General features: G+C 43.3%; 1 protein-coding gene across 2 annotated transcripts in view; it reads right to left on the bottom strand.

Annotated features, from left to right (window-relative positions):
- The window catches only part of CLHC1 (clathrin heavy chain linker domain containing 1), a 50,726-nt gene that overhangs the window by 3,252 nt on the left and 22,728 nt on the right, over positions 1–24,746 (bottom strand). For both annotated transcript variants that reach the window (XM_075595964.1, XM_075595963.1), the window contains 8 exons: positions 20,332–20,471; positions 18,098–18,299; positions 13,262–13,377; positions 12,234–12,321; positions 9,871–9,977; positions 7,445–7,616; positions 5,222–5,424; positions 165–344 (listed from right to left, as the gene is read on the bottom strand). In XM_075595964.1, the coding sequence (XP_075452079.1) occupies positions 165–344; positions 5,222–5,424; positions 7,445–7,616; positions 9,871–9,977; positions 12,234–12,321; positions 13,262–13,377; positions 18,098–18,299; positions 20,332–20,471 (1,208 nt within the window). The remainder of the gene's footprint in view (positions 1–164; positions 345–5,221; positions 5,425–7,444; positions 7,617–9,870; positions 9,978–12,233; positions 12,322–13,261; positions 13,378–18,097; positions 18,300–20,331; positions 20,472–24,746) is intronic.

The following is a 24,746-nucleotide window of genomic DNA, read 5'->3' on the forward strand; positions in this document are numbered from 1 at the left end:
ATTTCATGCAAATAGATACTACTGTAGTTTTAGATGTAAGGTCTTAAATCGTATAGAGCTGGAGGGCGGTGAACCCACCACCGTTAGAGGACCTACAACCTGGTTGCTTAAGGTTGGTGGCTGTTATGGTGGTATGTCACATAATGATAATGTCAGATACTTACGTTGTCCACACTTGTGTATGCTCTCTAACAGCTGAAATCCATGATCTTTATGATCAGTGCAGATAAGACAGAGCACAGCCTGTCCAACAGATAATGCTGCTGGTTTCCCATTGCACTCTTCGGTCAGAGCATGAATCAACTCCGTGTCAGGACAGTTTTTCAGTAAAAACAAGTAGTCGTCTATAAAGGAAAAGCCAGATCAGGTCAGTACGGGCAATCCAGCGACATGAGTTTTTTTTTATTAAACATACTATATTGTAAACAAGCTTAGGAGGGTAATTCACACTTTGCTGTCCGGTCAGATTTTAGGGTGTAGCAGCACGTCTTACTCTGAACCTTAAGTTTGGGCTCTGGAAAATTGGGGCTTCCAACACACCTGTTTGTGCTTTGTTGAAACAGTACAACCAGAAACAGATATCCACCCGACCCACCAGGTATATAGAGGAAAAGGGGTGCACTCTGGTTATAGTAAATGGACAGAAAGAAAAAATGTAGGTATTACTGCCAGAGATGGAGCAATACCTGAGAACCCATTACAGTGCACTCACCTATAATTATTGAGTATTATATAGTATCAGATACCAACAAGACTAGGTAGGCATAGGTCGCCATTATAGCCAAATGGGTGAAAATATAATCGCCCCTAATATATATCGACCAGGAAAAATGAAAGTTTAAAATACTTTATTAGAAATTCTATCATAAAATAAATGGGGGTAAATTGGCACACATATAAATGTAGGCACTGTACAAGCAGTAAAAAGGCTGTCATTAAGATGCCTGTGTGGCTACCTAGTGATGGGGAATAATGTTCCCTAGGTTAGATCTTAGTGGGGTTATGATACCTGTTAGGTTACGTGCTGGACAAGCTGCGTTGCTTGACAATGGGCTAGGTCCTTATCGGAATGGTGGTAGGTGATCTTAGGACAAGGTAGTTATTGTAGCAGATTTGACTAACGCTGGGTTCTCCCTCCAAACCTCACTTTCCCGAGCGGCGACACTGTTGCAGTTCCCTGCTTTTTTTTTCAGATAGCAGCAGTATGCCGCCTTTCCACAGATTCATGTGAAAAATTATACTTAGGAGCCTACTTTGTAACAATCTACTCTGATATGAAGTGCCATACTAGGTATATGCTCTGTAATACAGCAACAAGTGGCGTTTCATATCATTTGGAACACTAGCTACCAGCTAAGTGGATGTTAAGGACTTCTAATAATAATTATCTCTGTGTCCGTCCCCAAAATACTCACTCGGGCTGTTCATTTATACTAATTGCATCATGGCATTTACTCTGTGGCTAGTATGCCAAGGGTTTTCTGTGGCTTATACTGTATGTGTGTATGATACAGACATACATCTGGGTCTGGCGATTACACAAGGCTACGTCTATACAGCTCGTGGTTACCCAGAGGCACTTTCTGTCTTTAAGTGCCCCTACAATAACTACCTTGTCCTAAGATCACCTACCACCACTCTGATTAGGACATATATAGCCTATTCTCAAGCAACGCAGCTTGTCCAGCACTTAACCTAATAGGTATCACAACCCCACTAAGATCCTAAGATCTAACCTAGGGAACATTATTCCCCATCACTAGGTAGCCACACAGGCATCTTAATGATAGCCTTTTTACTGCTTGTACAGTGTCTACGTTTATATGTGTGCCAAGTTACCCACATTTATTTTATGATATAATTTCTAATAAAGTATTTTAAACTTTCATTATTCCTGGTCGATACATTAGGGGCGACTTTATATGTTCACCCATTTGGCTATAATGGCAACGTATCACTAGCTATTCTTGTTGGTATCTGACACTATACAATACTCAATAATTATAGGTGAGTGCACTGTAATGGGTTCTTGGGTATTGCTCCATCTCTGGCAGTAATACCTACATTTTTCTTTCAGCTTTTCAAGTAACAGTATTTTACAAAATGCTTTTAGAGCTAAGATCACATGACAACTTACAGGTTTCCTAAACAGTTCCTAGCGTTTAGAAGTATATACTTGTCGGTAGTAGGTAAATAAAACATTTAACGTTAGATGCTGTAAAAGGGTCAGTGGCAGCATGGCTGGGTGTCAGTGGCAGCATGGCTGGAAGTCAGTGGCAGCATGGCTGGGTGTCAGTGGCAGCATGGCTGGGTGTCAGTGGCAGCACGGCTGGGTGTCAGTGGCAGCACGGCTGGGTGTCAGTGGCAGCACGGCTGGGTGTCAGTGGCAGCACGGCTGGGTGTCAGTGGCAGCACGGCTGGGTGTCAGTGGCAGCATGGCTGGGTGTCAGTGGCAGCATGGCTGGGTGTCAGTGGCAGCACGGCTGGGTGTCAGTGGCAGCACGGCTTGGTGTCAGTGGCAGCATGGCTGGGTGTCAGTGGCTCACACGGCTGCAAAACTCCCAATTCCATCTGAGCAATAACTTTCACAGTAAGTCAGAGCTTGGCTACTAACGAGTGGATTCCCTTAAGGGCGGAGTGTAGTGGAAACACGATGTGCAATCATGTGTATCGAGTGGAATAGTTCATGGTCTTAAAGAAATAAACATAGGCTGGGTGGAAATGTTTCTTGCCCTGTAGGCAGTGAGTTCCTCCCTGCATCTCACTCAGCAGCTCAGCATGTTCAGTAAATGCTGCAGGTGAATAGGACATTTTCAAAATGCACACTTGCAGTAGATATTACCAACACACGGCGTAAACGACAGTATATGTATCAAACGGATTGTGTAAGCATCATTTATGTAGGTATACCTTTATTTATATAGTGAAAGAAAGAACAAGTGCAAATAATATTACTAATAAATCAAAGGTAACACAGATGATATACTATCCTTAATGAGTGCAGCTCCCAACGTAGAATTCAAACCAAATTCAATCAGCAAACGACGGAGAAACAGGTGCGCAAATCACATCAGGATATGGAAAAGAAAGTGAAAACACAAAATAGTGCAATATTGTCTGCTCCAACAGATAATTTCAATGCTGGAAATTCTATAAAGTTTGCACTCACGTGTTTAACGTGAAATGAAAGCGTTGTGGTTGTTCAAAGTTACCAACTTATGTCTCCAGGACATGGATCTGGAGTACCTGTCTGGAGACATAAGTTGGTAACTTTGAACAACCACAACGCTTTCACGTTAAACACGTGAGTGCAAACTTTATAGAATTTCCAGCATTGAAATTATCTGTTGGAGCAGACAATATTGCACTATTTTGTGTTTTCACTTTCTTTTCCATATCCTGATGTGATTTGCGCACCTGTTTCTCCTTCGTTTCCTTTATTTATATAGGGCTATTCGTATTCATAAACATAATAAATATGCAGCGTGTCTGTATTTTGCTGTTCTACCCATTACTGTTGGTCATCACGTTTTATATATTTAACATTCGATGTTTAGTCAGACAAGGATTACAACAGCTCAGACCTGGTAGTTTAGCTGATGCCCCAAGGACAGGAAAAGATGGATAACAAGAGCCACATATACTCAATACATACTATAAAACACTTGCATAAACCAACTCTCTCTCTCTCCCTACTTTCCATTAACTTGCCCAATCACGTGCTGCTGTATGCAAATCAAAATCAGACCACAGTAGTTTGATAGTGTGTTTGTGAAGAAGCATATAGTCACTGCGAAGAATGTTTTTCAGCTAGATAGAACAGAAAACAATAAAAAAATAGTATATCTATATATATTTTTTTCAAACCGTTGTATGTCCGTCTGTCCGTCCTGTGTCTCCCTGTGTCTAGGGGCAATCACATTGGACCTTTGGCCCGTCACTCCGCCTCAGGCCAATGAGATGGCTCCCTTGGCCCGCCCGCCCCCGCACACCTCTCATTGGCCTGCGGCCAACACACCGACACCACTGCCACACTCTCCCAGCCCTCACTGAGCTTTGGGAACGCTTCACAGCACCTAACCCTCACTGCTCTGGGACGACGCTTCACAGCTCTCACCTCTCAACCCACAAAACCCTCACCGCCTGCTACCACCAAAAGAACTGCGAAATCAGGTACAGGCTCTTATCTATATATATTGTTTTCACCACTGCAACACACCCCACCCTCACACAACAGCGCACGATCACCTCCACACACCGCACGCTCACGGAGCATACACCGACGGCCACCGCCTCTTAACAACCCCCACCCACTCACCCCCCACCAATGCAGACCACGACCGCACGCCAGACCTCTCCCGGTACCGCAGCCCCTCTACCACCCGCACACACTCGTGCCTACCCTGCCAACACCCCTCCCCTTCACCTCAACACAACCACGCCGGACCGCACGTTCACCGCCAAAACACGACACACCCCCAGCAAACATACACACACTCTGCTACTCACTTTCACCGCCACAGAACCTCATCGCCACCGGACAATGCCCGCATCTCCTCCACTATCACGCAACACAGTCCCCCCTCCGGAGGCCGCAACACCCCCTCACCTAGCCCGCAACCCCCCCCCCCCCCCCACAGCCTCCCGTAGCCCGCAACACCCTCTGCTACTCACTTTCACCGACACCACATCACCACCGGACAACGCCCGGCAACAGTAGCACGCAACACAGTCCCCCCTCCGGAGGCCGCAACACCTCCTCACCTAGCCCGCAACCCACCCCACCCCCCACAGCCTCCCGTAGCCCGCAACACACCACAACCACTCCCATGGAGCGCAACCCCTCTGGGAATGCAAGAGAGGCTATGGATAGGCTAAACCATAATGGGGAAAGGCGGGGTTGCAGACCTGCCTAAGACATGCAGATGAGCATACAGCTATATTTGCATATTTGCTTTCCTGTGGAGGGTTTTTGTCACTTTTTTTACTCACCATAACTTAACTCAGTATTATGGTTTAGCCTATCCCATAGATATAATATATCTACAAGCTTTTTCTTTATATTCATAGATCTACAAGCTGTTTCTTTATATTAATTTAAAGCATTTGGCTTTATTTTCATTTGAAGGTAAAGAAAATGGTTCAATATTTGTATATAACCGTTCAGTAAGGAAGGACATGCAACATATTGTAACGATTGCTCATAAAAATAAGGGATTACCCAATAAAAAGTGTTTGCATTGATAGGTGTAGTCCATGGCCCCTTGCACTTGGCCTTGGAAACACATACAGAGAGCTGTTTTCCTGTGACTAGCACACTTTCTGTAGATCAACTCAGCCAATGCCAAACATGTGAACTTGTGGGGTGGCTCTCTCTCTCCATAATCCGAAATAACATCGCCAAGGGCCTCGGAGAAAGTCAACCTAAAAACATCGGATGGCAAAAATATACCAGGAGAGAAATATGAGATTTTATTAAATAACAAAAGTATCTGAAAATCACATGTAGCAGTGAATGTGAGAATACACCAAACAACTTCTTAATAGGATCAATAATGAGTAAAAAAAAAAAAAACATTCCCACAGGTATACTCATGGTTAGCATAATACTGTAAAAATGTGCAATGCTTGGTATATTACTGTGTATAGGAATGCATTGGGGCAATAAAGAAAAAACAAGTATAAGGTTTAAGCAAAATACATAATTACATATGAAACAAAGACTGTCCATGTATGTGGCAATCTGACCCACGACCAGTGAACTGTACTAATAGTAATGATATATTTGTGGGAGTGAAGGCAAGTGCTGCCTTTAAGAAAACTGGTTGAATAGAACTATTTTAAAAACAAATTTTTTTTAACTTTTATGTTAACCAAATCATTTAGAGGGTCTTTATGATCTTCAGTAGTAACCCTGTTTGTGGGACCTTCTGTGTGCAGGTACATTTCAATCTTTGTCTTGTAAAATACAGAATTTCACATAGGTCATTGATAATATATTCATTCATTATTAAAGGGATGAAAGTAGAAAGATTTTTACTTTTAAGAGTGACAGGATGTTTCGAAGGAGGTAATTGATAAATAGTTTACAAATATTTGTTTGCATGCCACGAGGGACTGCAACTACATATTCTGCTTACTAGACTAGACTTCTTGTTTGTCATATTGAGGGTTACTGCATTTTTTACTTAAGGACAATCGTTTAGAGCTTACAAAATATCATACCACATTTGCAAAAGACTTCTAAAATAATATCTGCAAATAATTGCATGTCACTATATCCTTTACTGGTTCACCGTCTCCTTCCTCACCCTCTGTGCTGCTTCATGGTCTCTGCACTGTTTTGCGGCTTCAGATTATCATCACAGTTATTCACGTTTTTTGTTTTATCTATATCAGTAGTGGAAGTCAGAAAATCTTTTGGTATCTCCTCATCTTCCATATTTTTCTCCACGATCTCTTCCTTCCTCATGCTTTTTATGCTACCTTCCTGCTGACAAGTTCTCTTGGGCTGTTTGTTAGCATGTTCCTGCTTCTTCTCTTGGTTGATGAAAGCTTTAGACTTCCCTTCATTGTAACTTATCATAGAATCTGCATTATCTTGTTGCCCCCAGTTTCTCCTGGGGTTTCTTTGCTTCTTACGCTTTTTCCCCATTTCACTAACAGAAGTCCCCCTGGGAAAGCAAATCTTTGGGACCCTTGGCAGGTCTGCTGAAGGTGTGCAGGTCTTTATGATGTCACTGACCCAGCAGCCAACCAGGAAAGGTCTGTAAGCTCAGGGATCCTGAAGCAGTACTTATCACTGTGAAAAATGACTGACAGGCTTGGCATCACCATGTTTGAATGGTTTAGTAATCAATGCCCTATTTACTTCGGGTGATCCCCAACCCTACAGATTCCATAGTATAATTTGAGTATGGATGGTTAGTAGTATCAGTAAAAGTGTATCCTGCGATTCCATTTTGTCTGGATTTTCCCCCTTATTCTTGAGTATTTTGTATAATTTTATTTGCCGTTTGGTTTGCAGAAATAACTCATCCTGGCTCCGTGGGCCCACACGACTCCTGTAATGCTCTGCTGTCATTAGCTCAAATGGTCCAACACAAAATGTAAAACTACTTACCTCTACAAGGCAAAATAATTAAAACGTAAGCATAACAGATGGCCTATGAAACACTCAGTACATCTTCTCCTCTCCAGCACCATAAATGAAGACATTACTATATTATTGTACAATTTTCTGGTCATACTTCATACTCTTGTGGCACCGAGAGGAGTAAACACATCAAACATAGTTAGTTGTGTATTCTGGAATTATGTATAATTAAGTGGATCAACATCTATGTTTAAGAGCAATGTCTTATTGGTCTTTATATCAGTGGCATGAAGAGTACAGCATTAAAGGGAAAGCTAGTATATTAGGTCAATAATAAGCTAATCTTACCTTTGTTGTTTAACCCAATGTATAACTAGGTCTAATTTATTGTGGGCTAAAGCACATGTAATTCCATCCAATGTCAGGGCTGCATTAACAGGATGCTTGGTCAAAAAACTGGAGCCTACAAGAGCCTCAAAAAATAACATCAAAGGCCGAACCTGTCCTTCCAGGGCAACAGCTGTTAAGAAAAGTGTGCTCGCAATTAGAATAATAAAATCATGACAGGGTTTCACATAATAAACCACTATATAGGACCAGCCACTCAACCTAATTAGATACAAAGTAATTTTTTAGAGAAGTACAAATACACCAGTGCAAAGGGACTCGATATACCTATAACCCACAAAGTGCAAAATAGAAGAATTTGCACTAGTTCCCTCTCACAACTGCACTCTGGGTTTCACATCACAAGGACTGGGGGTCATCAGTGCTCATCTGTCAGATGTTCCCGGAAACCACCAATTATAACCTCATCGACATACATTACAAACCTCATAGGTGCAAAATGCATCCATCAAACACATGGGTGCTATCAGTGAATATACTGTAATTTGATGCTGAATGAATAATAAACCTGAATGAATCAGTGGAGTGAAGCCAGGGAAAGGAGTGGTCTTGTGGTTAAGTCATTGGACTGTAAAGTGAATTTAAAATTAAATGCAAGCTTCTTGTCTTATTACCTCCCTTTGCCTCATCCATCAAACATTAGACTGTCGGCCCCTTGGGGCAAAGTGTCACTGTTTATTTATTTATAAAATGTTTTACCAGGAAGTAATGCATTGTGAGTTACCTCTCGTTTTCAAGTATGTCCTGGGCATAGAGTTAAGATGACACATGGTTACAAATACTAGTCTATATTCTGTAACGCCACAACCCTTTCAGTGCCAGCGGGAACAGAGCGGACAATATGTTACATTATTATTCATTATTAATAACTATTATCAACTATATTAGTAATATAAGTGCATAATATGTTGCATAAATGTTGTACTTCCAATGTGCAACATTCATAGGTGATGCAAAAAACAAAGCTAAGCAACACCTTTGAATTATTGTAACATCTTCCTATGTTAAAATATGTCTACCCAACTTTTTTTGGAATATAGAATTTGGTGCCCAACCACAGAAAAATGCCAATACTTCTTATTTTAGTAAATGGCAAGTGAGGGGCTTACATCAAACGGAGCAAATAATGCTGCGATAGAGTTAGAGTTAATGCAGTTCTTACTGAATGCATTTAGCTTCCTGCTTTTGTAAAGTAGATTAAGACTCATTTTACGTAAATATTTCGCCACAATATAAGTTCACCATGAAACAACACGATCGTAGATTTTTTTTCTTTATCAATTCGTTGTTTGTACATCACTTTATCGATTTTTAAATTGTGCTTTTGCAAAAACAATTCTCAGACAGAGGCAGCTTGGCTTGTTGATTGAAAACGTTCTAGAATGACCTTGAACAAAATTGGTAGATTAAGCTAAGAGTGCTTAGAAATATCTATTCCTCCCTCAGGTGCTAATTCTATACCTGCCAAAGCTGCCAAGTGGAACGTTTTCAGCTAAAATTCCCTATTTCCCCATTCCCCATGGGGAATTTCAGGAGCGGTTGAAGAGGAAATCACTAGGATCAAAGTGAATTAACGCCACTGGTATGTTCAATGTGTTATATCTAGGTTGAAAAGGTTGTTTCCTGGCCGTCTTTGTGGCATTGCACCTTTAATAACCGTTGAAAATTATAAACATAAAAAAACAGCAAAGGCTCAGATCCACAAAGCACCATTAAGTTAGGTTACGTGACAATTAACCTAACGTAATGTCAGGTTGGGCTTTACCACATACTGTATCTTCCAATAACGTCACGTTTAGACAAGTTATCTCCCATACAGAGCATTGCGTTAACCACGACGGCTGTTAGTGGTAATGATAATAACCTCTATCTCTCAAGCCCTATCTCAGGGTCCTGGATAGGAGTAAGGTGAAAACATACTTTAGCATGACGTTTGCATATAAATTACATTTGTGGATACACGTTAAACTCAGGGAAAATAACACCCGTTACTGTTTTAGGTAATGTCATGTTATGAGTCCTGATTTAACAGAGCTTTGTGGATCTAGCCTAGGGGTGGGCAACTCCAGTCCTCAAGGGCCACCAACAGATCAGGTTTTCAGGATATCCACTGATTGAGCCACCTGTGCTGAAGCAGGGATATCCAGAAAACCTGACCGGTTGGTGGCCCTTGAGGACTAAAGTTGCCCACCCCTGATTTAGCCTACAGTATGCTTTGAGCCTTTTGCAATGCGTCTGCAGAAGTAAAAGGGTTACATCATTGTTCAGAGGTTTCCATAAAGCACTGAGGCTCTGACCCAGATTGTCAGGTGATTGGCATCCCTCTGCTTCCCATGAATTTATAAGTAACATGTCACCCTGCATACCTTTGAATTTCTCCATAGTTTCTGTATTCCGGAGGATTCCCCTGGGACTGTTTGCTGCATAAACTGCTGCAGCCTTATACTGCCCGTCTACAAATAGCTCATTAAACCTGTAAGGAAAGAAAGCACACCCAAATGCCTCGGTTGTAATAATAATGGCATCGCTGCTGGAAGGGTCAGATATAAATTGTACATTACCTTCCACTTGGGCATCACATGTAATAAGGTTCATTAGCTTTAGAATAGCAGTGTCGGGGCTTATTTTAGTCTACTATAGTATAATAAATACTTCTATAATTAGTCTCATTTTTTTTCAGAGCACAAGAAAAAGTGGTAAAATAGTTTGTGTTCATATTGACAGACCTGGTTCATTGTTAGGATATGTGTATGGAATGCACCTTATATAAAATACTATCATTTCAGTGCAGCAGTCCCTGCTTGTAAAGGTGTCAAAGCAGCAATCTACATAGTTCATTTTTTACCTTATTCATTTATTTACTCTTCCATATTTTTGAAGAGGGAGGGATGTGGGATCCCAATGGACAACCCAATTTTAAGGGTAATATTACTTGGACCCTTCACCCTTCAATTGATATTCTTGGGATGCTTATACTGTACATGGTCACTCTTTTTCCTGCCAGGTGACCATTCAGTAGCAGTAGTAGTGAGGGACCACAGAAAGGAATACCAAATAATGAGATAATTACTTTAAAGCAGCAATGCTGCCTAATCACATAAGCTGGGCTGGCAGAGCTCGGAATCATAAGAATCTTCTTACTTTAAATTATTTTTCCTGGTTCTATGACAAAAAATGTTAAACTGCATGCTCATTTGCATGTCATTTCCCAGAATCCCTGGCTGTAGTGGAAGCAATGCATGCTGGGAGATGGTGGTGAAAAGCAGAGTTGCAGTCCTGTCTGAGACGTGTGAATGTGCGCACAGTGATATTTTTATTTGCTGTACGCTATAAGGTGGAGGGTTTTTGTCACATTTTTACCCACCATAACGTATTTAATGTGTGGTCTTAACATCTCGATAAAACAATTAAATACTTTAAAGTATTTTCCAACAGCCATTCTGATAGCTATTTAATAAATGATCAATTAGTTTTGCACAGCGCCACCACACAAACTATGTAGAGTTGCCTTCAAAAAAGATGATCTTCAAAAATACCTCTAAGGCTTATAAAAAGTACAGTACTTATCAAAACAGAACATTGCAAATGTGTCTGGTAGCTGTGAGCTTGCTATTTCTTAGCCTGATGGGCAACTCACAAAGATGTCCCTGAGTCTGTTGATGTACTCCTTGTATGCCCCCAATGAGCACAACGCGACTGATGCATAGTTCAGAGGTAAGAAAAAGGATGTAGACACGAGGTGCAGTTAATAAGTGTAAGTACTGTTACAGAATGCAGACCTCACTATCCCAACCCCGTTATAGCGTGATCTGCTTATATTATAACGTGGTCTGAGCGTGGCTCCCAATTTAAAAACATCTCCATATATTTTTTTTTTAAACATTCAATGCTTTAACACACACACACACACACACACACACACACACACACACACACACACACACACACACACACACACACACACACACACACACATTGAACCCAGGACGTTTCACATGCTAGCACCAATTCCCTACCTGCTACACCACAGGATAGGTGTGATAAAACAGATTCTATACATTGATTTAAAATCTACAGTGTACTATATGTTAAGTTTGTTTTTAGAGTCTGTGACATCAAACAAACCCTGTGGCTTGCAGGTAGAGAATTGGTACTAGCATATGAAAGGTCCTGGGATCGATTCCTGCATGTGTATTATATAAAATGTATTAATGTTCAACTACCACATGGTATAGGGGTGTGTGTGTGTCCATTAGCAATAAAGCATTGAATGTTTAAAAAAAAAAAAAAATCACACAGGGTGTGTAGGTGTGTAGGTGTGTAGGTGTGTAGGTGTGACCCTCTGTGCTCGAAAGTCCGGCACATGTGGATGCAGCCTGATGAAGCAGTGACAATTGCAGAGAGGATAGAGCTGCAGATGCCGGTAAGTCCTTGCGCGGCAAAATTTATAACGCGGCCTCATTCTGTGGACCCCGAGGGCCGCGTTATAACGGGGTTCAGCTGTAATTACTAGTACCACAAGTGCAAACACTATGGAATTTAAGGGTGCAGTACCATTTATTCTTTTACAAAACTAATTTTTCTTTTTCACCTATTTATATTCTTAAATTGTGACATTATTTCACACTGCAACATACACAGTGATTACAATTGAGGGAAGGCATTCATACACCATATTTATCAATAATTTAAGTATGTTTATAAAGCTACTGTAAGTCATTACAATTACCTTTTAACATATTCTATCAAAGTTTCAGCTTCCTTGGTCTTCCCGGGATCATCATCATCATCAAACACTTTTGTAGGGACTACATCATCTGTAGTGTAAAATGGGGAACATTAATTCAAGTCCATCGCTCCAGTGAGATGAATAAAAATACATTTCATGATATAACTACAGAGATTAAGTGATCACAGTAGAGTCATCACATAGAATCACGCAACAAACAAGTTGGGCAGAGAATGCAATGTGGGTTTGGAGTCTCTAGTTGGGAATGGTAATTTCAAACATTAATGCATTTGTTGGAGTTTTTTCAGCACCCTGATGGTTGATGCTGGTTTTGCGCTGGATGATATAACAGAAATGTAACTGTTGCAAAGTAAGCACTATACAAACTAACCAAAGTGATGCAGTGTCATGTAACAAATTTAGAGGGATATGAATCAGAATAACACAATTTGTTCTATAACGAGGTGCAAAAACATCGGACACTGATCTTTAGAATCTGTATTGAATTTAAAGATAAACTTTCCGCGCATACAGTGAGGGTGGATACGAACTGTTGCAGTGTGTCTTAATAGAAGTGATTGATTTGGTAACCTACTGAGTATTTAATGCTAATGTAATTATTAATTAGCAAATAAGAGCTCTCAGGATGGTCCCAACACTATGCACTTATGTTACTGCTTCATTTAGCCCTTTGAGTGCCGGATGGGCTGTGTCACAGTGTCACATGACTGCAGTGGCCCTTGACAAGGAAACGGAAGAGGATTCCTCTTCCATTTCCCTATACATCGGATTGCGTCCTGCGCTCCATGGGAACGCAGGACATGATCTAAGCAGATTTTAAAAAAAAGCACTCCTTGGGCATGCCATGGCTACTACATCATGAGGACCCAGAGGTGCCAAACGCCATGACTTAGTGACTACGTCCTGGGGCACCGAAAGGGTTAAATAAACCCCTGGAGTGCTGCAGACTTATTTCACGAGTTAATGGCATGATAACACATGCTCTAAAGTTTTTAGCAACATCTTACCTCTCAATTCCGTTTCCTTTCCTATAACTTGCGATATGCTCGTGTACAGAGTGACACTTTTATCTGACTTTTTCCAAGATGAAATAGCATCTGCAATAACTTGTCTTCTTCTGTAGCTAAAGGTAAGTAGAACAAAAACTAAAAATCTACTGTTAAACAGGATCGGCTCAGTGCAACGATGCAGAAATATGGTTATGGTTATTTTTTTGTAACACATAAACTTGAACCCCCTAATCGTAGCCCCACTAAAGCAGAGGGTAAGACTATTCTCAATGTGCCCTTTATTTGTATTGTGTATCAGTAACTATGTGAGTATTCATTTACAACCATTGCATATATTTTTTTCGTATAACAAATCAGGATTTTTACTTTAAACAGGAAAGTTTGCTCTCGGTACAAAGTACGGGTATGATTACTAGTGAACTCATAATAAGCAGATGAGAGCCTCATGCTGGACTAAGGCCTTGGTCCCGCTGCGCTCGTTGGCGCGGGCGGCCATGTCGCGAGTTCCCCACCAGCAGGGGAATCCTTGCGAGCCGGTCCCGGTCCCCCCTGGCGGCACAGCTGACTACACGCTGTGGCGCGTCAGCTGCTAGGAGACACAAGAGAATGGTGTTTCCTAGCGTTGACGCGTCACGTGGTGTGGCTGTGAGCCAATGGGGAGGAGAGGCTTCGGGAGGAGAGGCTGCGGGGAGGAGTGTGGAGTGAAAGCAGGTGAGTGCCTGTCTGTGTGTGTGTCTGAGTGCGTGCGTGCCTGTCTGTGTGTGTATGTGTGTGCCTGAGTGCGTGAGTGCCTGCCTCTGTCTGTGTGTGTGTATGAGTGCGTGAGTGCCTGCCTGTGTGTGCGCGCGTGTGTGTGTGTGAGTGCCTGCCTGTGTGTGTGTGTGTGTGTGTCTATGTATGAGTGCCTGCGTGTGTGTGTGTTTAAACTTACCCTCAGCAGCTCCAGCCCGAGTCCGTGGAGGGAGGGGAGAGTAGCGGGTCCCTCCGCTCAAGCCACGCCCCCCCTCCCACTCCCGCCCACCTCCCGCTCCGGCTCCCGCTCCCTACAGACTGCATATCGCGGTCTGTGTATGTCAGCGCACCGCCTGTCTGCAGTGCGGGTGCGCTGACTCTGGGAGCGGGGCCTTAGCCTAAAGCAGTATCCCCCCAGAATTCACTCTTTTATTCTGAATGAACACAGGCACAGTGGTCTGTCCTAGTAGGACTGCAGCAGCGCTACACCAGCAGCCTGACTGCTGTGCAAGAAACTGAATGAAGAAGAAGGAACGCAGTCTTTTCTAAGATGGATGCTGCTAAGTTAATACGATAAGGGCGGCCGATTACTGCTTCCTGTAGATTGCCATTTTTGTTATTTACACTGGGATAGACAAAGTTCAGAAGAGGCATTCCCATCCCAATGTTGTATAATAGTCAGTTCAAATTGACATTTCCACCTCCAAGGTCAAAAATGCGTGGAATATTGAGGTTCTGAACCCCAAAAATTACATTAAAATTGAAAAGTGTTGATTATCTTCAGTGATACTCCGCTGAAGCCTTAGGCCACGATTATACTCACGGCGCACACATGCATGCTGCCAGAACAAATGAATGTAATGCAATGGAAGCGCACATAGGGCACGCGACCAAGTGCGTGATGTTTGAAAATACAATTGGCCGCGTCACATGAGCAGTTCAGCCAATGAGGATGAACCGCTCACGTGACATCACGGCCATACCTCCACCACGCTTCCCTGTCGCCTCCAGCCTCCAGTGGATGTTTCGCGTGCGCGCAACGTGCACTTGACGTCACGTGGTTGCCCACATTCGCACACAGCAGCAGTATAATTGTGGCCTTACTAGGGGGACATAGGTGGTGGATTGTGGAACATAGTAACATAACATAGTAAAGAAATAAAAAAATGCTTTGAGTAGACATACAGCTATCCTAAAAATAAAAGATAGCAGAGGATCAAATAGGGTCTGAGGTTTAGCAACAGACAGGAAAATGGGCATATTAGGTCATTCTTTTTTTCCATCAAATTCAATGGGGCATTGCAGCTAGCAGCTGCGAGTTGTGCAAATCCGTGCGGAAAGAGCCCCTTGGGGTCCGATTTGCAGGTTTTGCTATTCTGTAAGCCTTCTCGCATGCCCAGATCGTGCGTGAAAGGCTTTTTTAAGAAGCCGTTTCATTCTTGCTCTGAAAAATCCGGGCGGAATGACCAAAAAGGCTGAAACTCTTATTTTCAGGCCCAACAGGATTAGAACCCACAACCTGCTAGTCTGGGCAGCAGCTCTAGCATTGAACTAAACCAAGTGGCAGGAAGCTCTGCTGTCACAGAATACTTTTGAACTCTACTGCTCACACATGTAGCCTTCTCCCCCTGGCTTCCTTTAAAAGCAGATCACTTGCACTTCCTGGTTGCCAGTTCAATATGCCTTGAGCACAAAAAAGAAGCTCACCTGAGATACCGGAGAGATATGTGACAGTAGCGCTTCCAGCACCTGGTATAGTTAAATGCTAGAACTGCTGCCCAGAATAGCAGAGGTTGTGGGTTCCGATCCTGTTGGGCCTGACAGTATTGGTCTTATGGAAATATTTTATGAGGAAGGTGGCGAGACTCATTTAAATATACTCAAACTAAAGAGAGTGCCCTGCTCCACTCAATTTACATTCGAAAGTATATGCAAACGAGGGGTGCGACTAAAGGAATGGTAGATTTATACACAGAAAGAGAACAGAAACGAATATCGTGCACTCAGAAACCTCCTGGTGTAAATCACAAAAAAAAATGTAAAAAAAATTATTGAAATCCAACAACTCACAAATTTAAAAACACATTAAAATCCTGAACTGAGCACAAACTCTGTTATCTGCATCATGGGATGAGCCTAGATCACTATACAGTGATGATCCTTCTTGTTATAAAGATCTTGACACCTCAATACAGTATTAATATACTGTGTTGATTGCCGTCTATTATAAAGACAGTGCAGAGCCATGGAGAGCGGGTTCGTGCCCGCTAGCAGCTCTTTTTTCTCCCGCACTTAGCTGTGGTGGCCGCCTCCTTGCTGCCGCCCTCCTTCTCCTTCTCAACCGCAGCGTCAAATGACGCGGCAGAAGTTACTAAATGTGACGTCGCATGGCGTCGCGTTGCCATAGTAATGCAATGTTGTGACGTCCTTTAATGCTGCAACGAGACGCCTTGTGATGTCTGCGGCGTCATTTGAGGCTGTGGTTCAGAAGGAGAAGGGTGGCAAGTAAGGAGTGACAAATAATACTACAGAGAGACAAAAACATATGCAACATAGTCGAGCCCCAAGCCCCCTTCTGGACCGCCGGGCCCCGGTAATTTGTACCGACTCCCCCCGCCCCTGAGTCAGTGCATATCTTAATTACGGTTGCCAGGTGGCTTCTCCAAAAATACTTGACACAACTGTGAAAAGTGTGACGCACTCAAGACACACACACCTCCGCTCCATGCTGTTTCCTCCTCCTTGTCCCCACCCTCAGGCTCCTGACACCTCCTCCTGATTGGCTGCTGCTGGGTAATGCAGCCAATCAGGATGGAGGAAGCTTCCCACCCCCCTAGCTACAGCCCTACTCTCTCCCTGCTGGGGGAAATCCTGTGGTCCCCCAATCCGGTCAGGTTACTATGTCCAGAGAGGCAATACCGGACACATGCGCAGTATTACCTCTAATTTTTTTTTACTGGACAGAGTGTCCAAATACAGGATAGTTCTGTTCTGTTCCACGCTGGACACCTGGCAACCCTAAACTTAGTAGGTATTTTCCCCTGGCTTACGCCACAAAAAGTTTAGCTCTCTCAGATGCCTCACTTGTACTTTTTGTGAGTAGCCCCCAAGTTACAAAAGTTTGAGGGGAAGGAGTGAGAAAGTGAATGGTAACATAATTGTGCAAAAAAATATTTCACTGTGACAGAAGTAATTTTGCAACAGTCTTAAAAATAAAGTGACTCTCCCAGTCAGTGGGATAAAAGTACTGTCAGGCTAACTACCAACAAAGTTACTGCTATTCAATAACTAGAGCAGTGTTTCCCAACCGGGGTTCCGCGGCATCCTAGGGTTCCGTGAGAGGATCAAAAGGGTGCTGCGGGATTTCCCCGATCTCCCAGAGCAGGGCAGTTTCCTCTATCCTGATTGGCTGCATTACTCAGCAGCAGCCAATCAGGACGAGGTGTCAGGAGCCTGTGGGTATGGCCAAGCAGAGGAGGAGGAAGCAGCATGGGCAGTTGAGAGGTGAGGCTGTGTGTATTTGTTCTGTTGTGTGTGCGTGTGTTCGTTTTCTGTGACTGTACTGTTGTGTGTGTGTGTGTGCTCTTTGACTTTATGCCCCCTCTGACTCCTTATCTGTCTCTGTCCTGTGTTTTCTGTGAACCTGTCCTATTTTAGGGGTGCCTTAGCAACTGAGCACTGTGGTTAGGGGTGCCCAGAGAGAAAAAAGGTTGAAAAACACTGAACTAGAGATTTGTCCAAAACATACAGACTAGCCAGAAAGTAGAATTGATAAAAAGTTCTACCTAGACATCAGCTCTACTGTTGTGTAACATACAGTATACTGAAGTTAAAATAAATTGAAATTGCTAAGTCACATACAGCTTTTCTGCAATTTTTTAAAAACCTGTTTAGGTTATTTTACATTAGATCTGCAAATATAGACCGAAAAGGTTAATCGGCAAAATGCATAATGACTAAGATCAGAGAAAATGGCACAATTGGCTCCAGTTACAGTAGTAACTTTAATGGCTGCAAGTTCGAACCCAGTATGGAAATAATGGAATCCATCTCAAGTTCCAGTACAGGTAGAATAACAACCAGCAAAGCAGGATACGGTACCCAAGCCTTAATCTTTGGTTTATTAATTCTGCTTCGTCTCTTTCTTGCACAGCGTGGCTCAGTTTCTGGTCCAGTTCTTGCTTCATCTTCAAAGGGACATATTTGTGTTTCATGTCGAACTTCAGTGCTTGCCTTCTGTCTTTTAGATGTTTCTGGTATTCAATAAGAGCATCCATGCTGAAGGAGTCTTCTATTGTCATACCTATGAAAAACAACAAGGCAATTCTGGACAGTCTTGGACATGAAGGTAGTTAAGTGCTTCGCATCATGAATAGTGTTCCATGTTTTCACATTTTTCTTAATTTTAAAAAAAAAATGGATATTTTTCGTTGTTTATTTTCTCTACGTTAAAACCGGGACAGAATCGGGTAAAAGAAAAATGAAAGAAAGGAATTGGACAAAATTAGTGGGGAAAGGATGGGCTGTCATACGTATGTACATTTGACCTTTTTAGCTTCTGCTGCGCCACACTAATCCAGAAACCACAAAATAGATGGCAGCATCTCCTTGTGACGTAAGTGCGCTAATCATAGCACAATATTTGTTGTCCAGTTCCGTGCGTTTTACACTTAATTTTTTTTACTGCTTTATTCAGAGTGCTTTACACTTTTTACTATAGGAAATGCTTCAATGAAAGCTGCAGGACACCCACAACAACCCTGTAAGGAGTTAGTTACTGTTAACAAAAAACACGTGTAAACCGGTAAAGAACAAATTCCTTTTGATGACAACAAAACCAGTAATTTTTCAGTAAAAATCAGTAAATGCTGAAAACGTGGAACAGTAACAGTAATATGGAGCTAAAGAGAGTTGCTGGGGAGGGAGAAGAGAACAAGTCCAGTGTGGCTATGGCGGGTATAATATGATGCTATTGTTGGCTTGAAGATCTCAGTACAAAAGTGCAGTAGTGGTACAGTATGCAGAAATGTGATGAAACTGGGAGAAGAGTTTGTGAATATTTGGAAAATGTACCACGCTTCATTCGTCTCACTGTAAAGGGGACTACGTATCAACTCAGTTGATACATCTCAGTTGTGTAATGTGTAAGAAGCTTGTAAATCAGGATTCCTGCATGTGAACAAGGGTAAAGTTATATAATACAGATAACTGTATACATCCCATATATGTGCTGTGGCTAGTTCAAACAGATATTGTACAACATAGAGAAATATAGTTTTTTTCAAAACCTAAATATATGTCTACATTGTGGCCACTGTAATAGCATAATAAAGGGAGATTCCTTCAATCATCCACAGACTGATCAAGTGATTTCTATCAAATCTTTTGCGACGTGAGACCACTTTTGTAGTATACGCCGTAAAATGCCCTTAAGGGAAACTTTATAAAGGTCAAACCAAAAGATGAATCAAAGAAAGGCTATATGAACATGAGAGAGATATTCAAATAAGTCGTTTAGATTCTCCTGTAGCCGGTCGCGTTAAAATAGCTCGACATAATGTCGCACAACTAAGATACTTTGTAGTGGAACATGTGTCTAAAATGCCGTGAGAAGGTGATCGAATAAAACACTTGCAGTGTAGAGAAGCCTTTAGGATTCATAGACTTAATATGTTATCTCCCAGAGGTATGACTGAAGATGACAGGCTTAGCTGCTTTTTCTGAATAAACTTTCTTATTTACCCTTGAAACTTAATGTGGATCATCTTTACATACAGTGGTGTGTAAAAGAAAGTACACCCTCTTTGAATTCTATGGTTTTACATGTCAGGACATAATAACAATTATCTGTTCCTTAGCAGGTCTAAAAATTCGGTAAATACAACCTCAGATGAACAACAACACATGACATATTACACCGTGTCATGATTTACACTGCATTAACCCAATGATGACCAAGGGAGCCAGGTAACTTTGTATCATTGGTGGTATTTTCCACACATCCAGCAATTGTCTATACCTCTTATGTGTTCCTCATAGTGTGCATTTTTATACAAAATCAATTTCATATGAGAATTTTGCGCTAGTCTTTTCTATTTTCTAACCGTCTTCTGTCATAATCATTTGTAGAACAAGTAAACATTGTATAACGAAATGTTTTAAATAATAATCTCCTATTGTTTGGTCAATGTTATTCTTGATTGTGCCTTCAGCCCGAGTTACACACAGATCATCCTTTATCCTTGATAATTCCCATCTATCCAGGTTTGTACTGGTGCATTCTGGGGTATTAAAATGGTGCATTAAGAGTGAAATGTGTAAAAAAAAAAACATACCTGGGATCCGTCTATAAGGTTTTATCTCTGTTTGTGGGGAAACCTTTTCTTCTTCTTGGGAGGTGTTCACTTTTCTTCCATCCCTAATCTTCTGTAATTGACTTTCAATTCTACGAGAATCATTTTGAATGATTTCTATCCTACAGGAAAAATAAGAATAGGCAGGGTCAATAAGAATAGGCAGGGTCAATAAGAATAGGCAGGGTCAATAAGAATAGGCAGGGTCAATAAGAATAGGCAGGATCAATAAGAATAGGCAGGGTCAATAAGAATAGGCAGGGTCAATAAGAATAGGCAGGGTCTCTTTGCTTTATGCAGTACATTCACACGCCCTCTTCAGAACACATAGCTGTTTAGACCTGGTGTATAAATATTGCTATATTTATAAATATGTACTGTATGCACGTATAAATATTTAATTTAGAGACCACCAACCACAACCACTAACTTCTAAAAGTCGCTGTAGGAAAGATTGTAATAGGGTAATTATTATACAATTATAACGTAAAACTTCTAAAAGTCGCTGTAGGAAAGAATGTAATAGGGTAATTATTATACAATTATAACATAACAGAGGAATAAGAGCACCACACATACAGTAGCATGTAAATAATGGAAGGAATCAAAGGGTCAGATGCACTAAGCTCCATTACCCTATTTAACCCGACGTTATATAGAACATATATAAACGTTAAGTTAATTCTAACACTTATGCACTAAAGCAAATAACATAATGTTAACCCAGTGCTACTCCTTAAATAACGTATGGTTATTTAGTTTCCAGCCAATGGTATGCAAAAGAGGTGTTCCCCCTAACATCGCATATTCGCATATCCACGAAAGGCTGTACATGGTAACGCAGGGATTTAACTTGACATTATCTAGGTCAGGGGTGCGCAAAGTTTTCCCCCTGCCTGCTCTCGCTCCCCCTCCGGCATCATGTGATGTCACATTGCCATGGCAATGCGCCATGACATGACCCCGGGTCGTCATTTGATGTCGGGTTACCATGGCGACGCGTCGCCGAAGACAATGTAGGAGAAGTTACAAGGGCCTCACGCGGTCACCCGGCATTTGATTTAAATGCATTGGGGTAGAGCGCAGGGCCTCTGAAACCACCGTGCCCCCCCTGGAAAATCTCGCGCACCCCTGATGTAGGTCATACCTAAAGGTGGCGTTAGCTCCAACCAGACACTGGAATATTAAGAGGGGGAGAGAAAGAGGAAGGAAGAGTGAGAGGAAGAGAAAGACGTGGTTTGCTTTAAAGGAAGAAAGGAGAGTGTCCGCTAGTATAATTTGCTACAGGTGTGAGCAGTAGAGCTCTAAAGTATGCTGTGACAGTGGAGCTATCCAGCATGTGAGATGGTCCAATGCTAGAGCTGCTGCACTAAATAGCAGAGGTTGGGGGTTCTGATCCTGTTGTGCCCGACACTAGTACCCTCCATCACAAGGGGCCTCAGGCTTGTCAGTATGGATCTTACGGAAATACTTTAGGAGGCGTGGGGTAAAAGTCATTTACATATACTTTCCATATCTCCCAGGTATCTAAGGTGTGCTCCTTTTTGAACATAGGTGTATATCCTGCCTCTCACCTGTCTCCCCTACAATCTATTCTAAACGCTGCTGCCAGAATCACTCTACTCTTTCCTAAATCTGTCTCAGCGCCTCCCCTGCTGAAATCCCTCTCCTGGCTTCCTATCTAATCCCGCATCTCACACTCAATTCTCCTCCTCACTTTTAAAGCTTTACACTCTTCTGCCCCTCCTTACATCTACTATTAAGAGGAAAATTAAGGAGTTTTGAACTGCTATTTTGTTTCCCCCGAAAGGACAGACAGCAGTAACAACACCGGTAAGTATCCCACGAACCAGGGGGGACGGGTCACAGGAGCTAAAATTAATCGACTTGCAACCGGGGGAGCCCGGTTCCCGTGCAGTTAAAAATAAAATGAGGGGGGGGGGGGGGGGCAGTGAGCAGGAAGGGTTGCTGCTTCAGTAGGTTTTCGCTCTGTTTTTGACAGCTGAACTCATGCTTTTGTATGTATGTATGTATATCTTTATTTATATAGCACCCTTAATGTACATAGCGCTTCACAGCAGTAATATACGCGACAATCATACAAATAACACATAAAGGGAGAAGTGCTTCAGACATAAAAATAACATTTAGGAAAAGGAGTCCCTGCTCCGAAGAGCTTACAATCTAATTGGTAGGTAGGAAGAACGTACGGAGACAGTAGGAGGGCGTTCTGGTAAGTGCGTCTGCAAGGAGCCAAGGTTTATGTATGAGGTGTTAATTATCAGCCTTGGAGCTACTCATATACTTCCTTAAGCAGGTGTGTTTTCAGGTGGGTCTTAAATGTGGATAGAGAAGGTGCTAGTCGGATATTGAGGGGAAGGGCATTCCAGAGGTGTGGGGCAGGCAGTCAGTGAGAAGGGTTTTGTAAGGTCTCTGCCCGCTGCGGTTCCTACCTCGGCTGCCGGGGCGCGCGGCACCCGGTCACGTGGGCCTCCTCTTCCTCCTGAACTCCCGGCAGCCCCTGCTGCCCATGCGCGCCGCCGTGGAAAGGCCGCGCGCGCGCCTACGGCTCCTGTCTTTTAGTCCGGCGAACTCTACCCGCCCCTTCCGTCGCGCGCGCGCTACTATGTCCATCTCTACGGCCGCCAATGTTATTGTTCCGTTCCCACCGGTTCTGCATCCTGCCTCAGCCTATCAGCGCTCTACCTACGTCTGACATCACCGCTGGAGGTTCTCATTGGTTCCTGTCTGTATTTAGTGCCTCCAGCCCTGAGCTGATTGCTGAGCATATTCAGTCTCTAGTTGTGCTTGCTACAAGCTACTTCGCAGTCTGCTTTTGTCTTCCGTCATAGACCCTGAACCTGTACCTGGACTCCCGATCTCTGGCACCCTCGAACCCCGGCTCGCTCAACGGACTTCTACCTTCTCCTCTCCTCGACCCTGGCTTTGGACACCGACTACTCCTGACCTCTCCTACCCCGGATCTGGCAAGTACCTCTACCACTCTACTCTCTCCTCTCCCGAACAAGGCTATCTACACGACTCTGCTTACCGGACCCGCTCACGCGGCTGTAGGGTGGCGGTTTTCCTGTATCCCCACCTCGGCCTCGCGGTCCAGTCCGGTTTGTGGTGAGCACTCCTATACTCCCGTGACATTATGCTCAGCCCTACAGACCTGGACTCCGCCGAGGTGGATCGACGCCTGAGCGAACACGATGGCCTGTTCAAGGAAGTAGAGAACTGTCTCTCCCAAAATAACCAGCGTATGGAGATGCTCCAAAATTCCCTGGGTACCATTTCGGAGCAACTCAAATCCCTTCTGTCCTCTCCCGAGGCTGCTGCCGCTCCTCCTGCTCCTATTTTTTCTCCGCCGGTACCTTTGACTCATTCTCCGGAACCTCGTCTACCTTCCCCCAATCGCTATTCGGGAGAGCCTTCAGCATGCCGTGGCTTTCTGGCGCAGTGTTCCGTCCAATTTGAACTGTTACCCTCTCACTTTCCGACTCCTCGTTCCAAGGTTGCGTACATCTACTCTCTGCTGACCGATGACGCCCTGGCCTGGGCTACACCCATATGGGAGCATCGCCCGGAGCTGACCTCAAGCCTGGACCGGTTTTGTACTGAATTCCGGAAGGTGTTCGATACACCAGGAAGGAGGGTAACGGCCGCTTCTTCTCTCCTCAATGTTTTACAGGGTAATCGCTCGGTGGCACGCTACGCACTGGAGTTTCGCACCATTTCCACTGAAACTAAGTGGAATGATGAAGCACTCGCCGCAGTGTTTTGGCAGGGTTTGAATGACACCCTCAAAGACGAGCTGGCCGCACTAGAGCGCCCTACCTCATTGGATGCACTCATCGCACTCTGTATCCGTATGGACCAGCGGCTTCAGGAGCGAAGAGTAGAGAAAGGAAAACGTCTAAAAGGTACCCAATCCACTTTTTCTTCACACACAGCTCCAGGGGAGTCCGTCGCCGTATCTTCCGAAGAACCCATGCAGTTGGGTGGAGCTCGCCTTTCGTTAACGGAAAGACTACGTCGCCGTCGGGCGGGTCTCTGCCTCTACTGCGGTAATGGTGGACACCTGGTGAGTACCTGTCCTTCCAAGTCGGGAAACGCCAGCCCCCAGTGAGTACTGGGAGAACTACACTGGGCATGGTAACCTCTCCTTTCTCTCCCAAACTACCATCTAAGATACTTCTTCCTATAACTCTATCAGGGGACTTTGGAGACATCTCTACGAGGGCCTTCCTAGACTCCGGTTCTGGTGGGAATTTCATTGATCAATCATTTGCGGAGAGACACCAGATCCCTCTGGTAGCCAAGGATTGGCCCGTAGGCCTTGAAGCCATTGACGGTAGGCCTTTGCAACCCGCATTTATATCTCATCAGACCAT

The sequence above is a fragment of the Ascaphus truei genome, chromosome 4, assembly GCF_040206685.1.
Source record: "Ascaphus truei isolate aAscTru1 chromosome 4, aAscTru1.hap1, whole genome shotgun sequence".
Classification (NCBI taxonomy): Eukaryota; Metazoa; Chordata; class Amphibia; order Anura; family Ascaphidae; genus Ascaphus; species Ascaphus truei.